At 37.0% G+C, this 7,210-nt stretch overlaps 1 protein-coding gene and 2 non-coding genes across 3 annotated transcripts; 2 read left to right on the top strand and 1 right to left on the bottom strand.

Annotated features, from left to right (window-relative positions):
• LOC118050374 (probable serine/threonine-protein kinase At1g09600) lies at positions 1-5,514 on the top strand. The gene is made up of 9 exons (XM_035060712.2): positions 1-343; positions 452-1,113; positions 1,228-1,512; positions 1,695-2,012; positions 2,373-2,600; positions 3,271-3,371; positions 3,687-3,768; positions 4,115-4,585; positions 5,066-5,514. The coding sequence occupies exons 2-9, from the start codon at positions 643-645 to the stop codon at positions 5,267-5,269; spliced, it is 2,160 nt and encodes a 719-aa protein (XP_034916603.1). The 5' UTR covers positions 1-343; positions 452-642; the 3' UTR covers positions 5,270-5,514.
• Positions 5,515-6,260: 746 nt separating this feature from the next.
• Positions 6,261-6,333, bottom strand: TRNAF-GAA (transfer RNA phenylalanine (anticodon GAA)). Its single transcript has one exon. It is a non-coding gene; the product is annotated as a tRNA-Phe (tRNA).
• Positions 6,334-6,701: 368 nt separating this feature from the next.
• Positions 6,702-6,774, top strand: TRNAF-GAA (transfer RNA phenylalanine (anticodon GAA)). The gene has a single exon. It is a non-coding gene; the product is annotated as a tRNA-Phe (tRNA).
• The last annotated feature ends 436 nt before the right edge of the window (positions 6,775-7,210 follow it).

The following is a 7,210-nucleotide window of genomic DNA, read 5'->3' as shown; positions in this document are numbered from 1 at the left end:
CCCGTTTCTCTCACCAACCAAACTTGTAACAGAAACACAAAGACATGTTTTTTCTTTTTTCCCATCTTTCCTGCTCAACACTGTTGTGAGACATAGATAGAGAGAGGGAGAGGGAGAGGGAGTGGATTCTGTTGACTAAGTAACAGCCGGCAAAAGCAGACTGCTTTGTTGATAATAATAATAATAATATCCGTGTTAAGGGAGTGTATACATGTATACGCGTTGAACAGTCAAAGAAGAAACCATCAAACAAACATTGCTTTGTTTCTTTCTTGGAAATTAAGTCTTCATTTCCATTATCTCTGCATGATCTTTATCAAGTACAAGTCTTTCATCTTTCAAGGTACTTGCTATCCATTTATTTCTCTTGGGTTTTTTTTTATTTGATTTGATAACTGTTCTCTTACTCGTTTTTGTAACGTTGTTATTGGTTGGTGACTTTGAATTCTAGGTGCTTGAAGTCAATTTTTTGAAAACTTGGGGATTTTGAGTCTTCAATTTGGATTATCTGTTCAAAAGGGTATTTATTTATTGAGAGACAGTTTGTGTTGATGGTTTTATGTCCATGGAGGCTGCTGTTAGTTTTTGGTGTTGAATTTTGATTGTATAGGAGGGATTGGTTGGTTTTGATAGAAAAGCAAAATGGGCTGTATTGCTTCTAAGGAGAATAGCCAAGATGGTCATAGAGAGAGGCTATCTCGTAAAGGATCGTTAGATAGGCGAGTTTCCCATGTCAATTCTCTAAGAACAGATGATGGGGTTCGATCAAAGGATAAACGTAATAGCGGGGATGTGAAGGTTATGTTAACGGATAAGAAAACAAGAGGTTCAAGGAGGTACCATGGCGATCAGATTGAGAAAAGGCGAATTGAGAAGAATATGGTCGAGAATTATGAAGTTGATGCTTTTTGTCAAACTCAGATTGAGAAAGGGAAGATGGAAGTTTTCCAAGATTTTTCAATTCTTAGTCATCCAGCGTGGGGGAAGGTGCCAAAGTGTGTGGAAGCTGAGCAGGTTGCGGCTGGATGGCCGTCTTGGCTTGCCTCGGCAGCAGGAGAAGCTATTAGGGGATGGGTGCCACGGCGTGCCAATACTTTTGAGAAGTTAGATAGAGTATGTTCCATTCTCTAGTTGTTGATTGATTTCTGTTAGTTTTGACAAGCTTTACATATCAATTCCACCATTTCACTTCATCGGATTTTATATGATGGCCTCTTATTCTTGCAGATTGGACAAGGAACATATAGTAATGTCTACAAGGCTCGTGATGTCACACATGATAAAATTGTTGCTATTAAAAAAGTCCGGTTTGATAGTGGTGATCCAGAGAGTGTCAAATTCATGTCCCGTGAGATTATTATTTTGCGTGGGCTGGATCATCCCAATATAATCAAACTGCAAGGCTTGATAACTTCCCAGACATCTTCCAGTTTGTACCTTGTCTTTGAGTACATGGAACATGATCTTACAGGACTTTCTGCTCTTCCTGGCATGAAGTTCACTGAAGCACAGGTGCTTTTTGTCCTCTTTTATTTTCCCACGATTCTCTTTGACTGCTATTCAATATGTTACAATTGTTTTAAGATCTTTTTTTTTTTTTCAGATTTATATCTGAAAGCAATACTTGGATAAAAATTCTGTGTGCTTTTACAGCATCCTGCTCAATCCTTATGTTTTGTTCATTTTTTTGTCAGATCAAATGTTACATGCAGCAGCTTTTAACTGGACTTGATCATTGTCACAGTCACGGTGTTCTGCATCGTGATGTAAAGGGTTCAAATCTTCTTATTGATGACAATGGCGTCTTGAAGATTGCAGATTTTGGCTTAGCAAGTTTCTTTGATCCTCGAAGTAGTGCTCCATTGACAAGCCGTGTGGTGACTCTTTGGTATAGAGCACCGGAACTTTTACTTGGAGCCTCCCGCTATGGAGCTGCTGTTGATTTATGGAGTGCGGGTTGCATACTTGGGGAACTATACTCCGGCAGACCTATTTTGCCAGGAAGAACAGAGGTACCTTGTTTATGAATTTATTTTTCTAAATAGATGGAAAGATGGTGATGAGTTCTCTGATCTACTGTTTCTTCTTTTTAGAAAAGAAATAGCCTAACATGAATCTTCAAGCCTCTGAATTGCAGTCTAAACAATATACTCACAATGATAATGAAACATTCTCTTCATGTTGTTTCCTGATCTGCCTTCACTCTGGACTTTAAGCTCAGTTAATACATGCTCTAACAACGGTTTCAATGCGATAAATTTGTTTGCCTTCATGCTTGTGTATAGATCTTGCATCTAGAAATGATAATGATGAATTTAATCAACATTTTCAGGGACATCAATTACCATAGCAGTATTTGTTGTTTCTTTCAGGTTGAGCAATTGCACAAGATTTTTAAGCTGTGTGGCTCACCCTCTGAGGATTACTGGATAAAAACAAAGTTGCCTCGTTCATCAGTAATCAAGCCTCAACGACCATATAGACGAAGTGTAAAAGAAACATTCAAAGACTTTCCTGCTGCTGCTGTTGGCCTTATGGAAAACTTGCTTTCCATGGACCCAGCTCATCGGGGAACTGCAGCTTTTGCTCTCACCACTGAGGTATGCAGACTTTGTATTATTTGAAAAAGTGAAAGATAGTTAGAATGAAAAAAGAGTCCCATGTACCTGTTTTATTTTAAGACATTGAAAATGACTGTGCCGCTCAATAAAGTTTTTAGGAATACTCTAACTTAAAAGGTAATTTTAGCAATTAATAAGTTCGTAGCATATCTTAAATTTTAAATAAATAACTTGTCCATATTAGGGCGAGCGAGTTCCTGCTACACATTCTGTTTTTACCATCTCCTCTTCGATTGTGGTTTTATGATGTTATCCAGTTAGATATCTTATATATTCACTCTAGTCCTTCATAACTGACATTCATTTTAGCTTCTGATCTTGATTGAAAGTGTGGAGATTGAGTTGGACAGAAGGCTTCTCTAAATGGAATTGTCTGTGACTCTGTAATAGAGGCTCTATGTCCTTGGTTATCACTGGCCCTCATTGGAGAATTTGCTTAGTACCGTCAATTGTCAATCTCCTCATCTCTATTGTATTAAGCCTTCAGTGAATTTCATTCCTTTTCCTTTAACTTCATATCATTTTCTAAAACCTGACTCGCTACTAAAATTTGTTTCTCAGTTTGGAATGAACTTCTGTGGTTACTTTTTCTGTGGGATTTTTATGAGCAGCTTTGTTTATTAACTTCTATTCTCTTCTCACTTCACAGTTTTTTACAACAAAACCATTTGCTTGTGATCCATCAAGTTTGCCCAAATATCCCCCCAGCAAAGAGATCGATGCAAAACTACGGGATGAAGAAGCTCGAAGGTATTTTCTTTTTGGTTAGTTTTCATTAATGTGATAACAAAGATTGTTCTGTCGTTTTTGGTGGAGAGCTGGTAACTTACTTTAGAAGCAAGAACATTGTCTATTGTTGCATGATAGGAAATTGGGATTAGAGATTGTCAACTTATGCTATATATTGTTATGTTCTATATATGTATGCTCTTGCAAAGGATAGTTCCTAGAATATGCTTCAGGCAGCAGGGAGTCTTCATACTTCAAGATGCTAAAAAGAAAAAAATCACTTGCTTTTAAAAAACTTGCCTTTCACAGTGTTAATCTCTTTGTTAATTTTCATAGGCAAGAAGCAGTTGCAAGGAGAAGTGGACCAAAAGAATCTCTTGCACCTAATGGCCATCCTGATATGCCCTTGTCCCTGCAGGTAAACATGAATTCCTGTCCTGGTTCAACTGAAATGAAATCTACATATCGATATTGCATAAAAAAATCTGTGTTGTTGTGGATTTTATCCTGACTTTCAGACACTTGCAGGTCCTGTTGATTTTGATTAGGTTATACAGAAGAAATTAAATAATTGTACTTGTGATTTCTTAATCTTCAGTTTCTTCATGGTTTACCTGATATTCTCTTTTGTTGTTTGGTATCTCTAATACGTGCATTCATTTGTTTTAGTTTTTCATCGCTTTTGTTTCTCTTCCGTTTCTTGTTCTTTTATGACAAGTTTCACTTTAATCTCCTTTTCATTTATATTCGGTCTCCAATTGCAGAAGAAACACAATTCTGTTTCACAAAATAGTGGCAAGATGGTAAACTCTCATAAGGAGCAAACTGTATCTGGTTTCATGATTGATCCCTCTGAACGAAGGCAAGCTGTAAGAGAAGGGAGAGGAGATTTCATGGAGCATCAACGTAGGAAAGTTTCACATTCGGGGCCATTAGCCCAAGGGAATGGCTGGACAAGGACTGGAAAGAATTTCGATAATCATAATATGGTATCAGGCAGGCATGACCTATCAACAATATCTGGTTTAGTAGCAACTAGAACTATCTTGCCTGGAGATCACCAAGAGAAACCTGGGGTGCCACAGCCAGAAGTGGTAAACCAAGTAGGCAGGCTTCAGAGATCATTAAACGGATTGGAGTCCTCAAGAAAGGTGGACCAAAATTGTCAAATAAAGAAGATGGGAGATTCTCCTCAGGCAGGAGCTGGAAAATCCAGTAACAAAGAACCGAGTCTGGTAAGTTCTCGAGATTTTTTTTTCTGATTCAAATGTCTCATCTCAAATTCTAGACTAGATACCTTCTATGCATCAACTCTAGTGATACATTTGATAGAACTTAGATGAATAGAAGCGAATATGATGGGAATAGGAGATAAGCCTCATCTTCTTGACCCAAGTTATCAATGCTCTTGTTGGCATGGAAATCTGCTCTATCCCCTGACTTGAACGCCTTCAAGCGCACACCGGACATCTTATTTTCCTGTTGAAGTCCTCGTAAAACGAATCCTAAAATTGCTGCCATACCGGAACACCACGCTGATAAAGTAGCTTGTCCACAGTTTCTGGCGTTCACCCATACCATGTTAGCAATGGAACAGAACTGTTTTAAGTTAGCTTAATGCATTCCACAGGATATTTGAATATTTTGGCCTACAATTCATGCAGATGATTACCTCTTAACATGATGATCCTAAACTTGTTTGAGTTCCTTTTCAGCATGGCCGTGGTCCTAAGGGAAACAAGATTTATGTCTCCGGTCCATTACTCGCTCCATCAAACAATGTGGAACAAATGCTCAAAGAGCATGACCGCCAGATCCAAGAATACGCCCGAAAGCGGCTTGACAAGACAAAACATGCAAAGTTGAAAGCCCTAGGGAAGCAACCAACGGATAGTTTGATGGCTGCCTCCAGGCATTGAGTAGAATAAAACAGGCTTAAAACCTCAAAACCCTCAGCAGTTCACAGCTAACTTGATGCCAGGAAAGTGATTTCGCTCATGGCTCTCTGTACAGTGGGTGCTTTTTCTTTAAAATTAAATATCTAGCAAATTATTTAGTATTCTATATAGCTTGTTTTAGAGAATGCCTTTGCAAGATTATTTTTTCAGCTCGGTTTTTCCGCCCCAGAAGGATAATAATAACAAGAAGGTCGATTTTGAGTCCATTTTTGCTCGCCACCTCATGCAACCTAGTAACATATTTAAAAGTCAAAAGAGTGAATGCAATGTGTTATTTTTCTTCTTCTTACAATTCAAGTCATGAAAATCCTTTTGTTTTCCTATTCTAAAACAAGAAGCCTTGAGCTCTCTTAACTGGATCAAGTTTTAAGTTTTATTGAACTAGTTAAAATATTGATAAAATTCAGTTAATCTGATCAGAATTTTAGTAATTCGGTTGATCTGATTAAATTTTATTGGCCAACATCGAAGAAAAAAGAGAGGAAAGAGTGTCTATGTATAGTTAAGAAAAAAACTGTGATTTTCTTTGTTTTTTTTTTTTCGTACAAGATATGTCTAATAGTAAGTTATTTTCCTTTCAAGTATGATTTTTTTTTATTTTGCATGACCATGATATTTGAGAAGAAAAGAGGGCATATTTTTCGGCCCACAATCAAAATTCTTAAGAACTTTGATATTAGATGCAAATTGTTTTTTTTTTTTTTTTTTGTTAAAAAAACTAAGGTATATACAATATCTTAAATAATTTTAAAATTTACCTATCGTGTTGTTTTCAAAGCAAAAGTTACAGATCAAATGATATTTTTTTTTTATATAAAAAAGGCTATCCCGTATAGAGGGATATTTTCCCTTGAATTGAAACAAATAATGCACAAAAAATAAAATCTATGAGACAAAAATATGCAATTTCATGCAAGGGATACAAATATTGATAAAAAAAAAGAAAAAGAAATGCGGTGAGCGTGGATCGAACACGCGACCTTCAGATCTTCAGTCTGACGCTCTCCCAACTGAGCTATCCCCGCAGCCACTGAGTCACAAATGTTAGATGCTCATCTTCATAATTTTATTTTATAAATACAGTTAATAAATCTACTTTCCTAGCGACACTGCACAAGACAGATTTCTGCAAAATTTCTTAATGGCTGCTTCAGCTTGTTTTGTACGCAGGGTCTGGTCTGACGTCCTCGAAACTGTTTCATGCAGTAACTACAGCCTCAGGAGCAGTGACGGATCCACCCTTTTGTGATGTATACCATAACCCAACAATTAAATTCATATAGAAAGAGCGAAACCAGGCTCTGTATATTGAATTGTAATTTGTAAACCCAAATTAATATTTTTATATATTTATGACGACCAGTACCCATTCAACCACGGTGGTTCCGTGGCTGCGGGGATAGCTCAGTTGGGAGAGCGTCAGACTGAAGATCTGAAGGTCGCGTGTTCGATCCACGCTCACCGCACTTTTCTCTCTCTTTTTGTTTCTTGTGTTGGACTGTTTACTTATCTGGGATAATGGACCAAGCCCACCAGTATATAGCCCATCATCCAATCTTGATAAGGCCTAGGACCCTGCCCCGTTTTCTTTCTCTTCAATTTACTTTAAATTAAATATTTTATCCTTTTTCTTCAATTATTTTAGATGAATTAATTCACTGCCTAATAAGCATTGAAGTCCTTTTGCATAGTTATTTATGCATTTTCTTTTAAGGACTTCAAACTTCATTAATTTATTTCATGAAATATAGCACTTAAATATATTGATTCTAGGTTTTGAAACTTTATACACACATACACACACACAAACACAAACACACACATGCATGCATATATGTTATGATACTATATTAAAAAACTATTACAACCCAAAAATTTTCTTCTCCAGTGCTGATCCTTGGT

Source organism: Populus alba, chromosome 13 (genome assembly GCF_005239225.2).
Source record: "Populus alba chromosome 13, ASM523922v2, whole genome shotgun sequence".
NCBI classification, from domain to species: Eukaryota; Viridiplantae; Streptophyta; class Magnoliopsida; order Malpighiales; family Salicaceae; genus Populus; species Populus alba.
The sequence above is the reverse complement of the archived record's forward strand: the minus strand, read 5'-3'. Positions and strand labels throughout refer to the sequence as shown.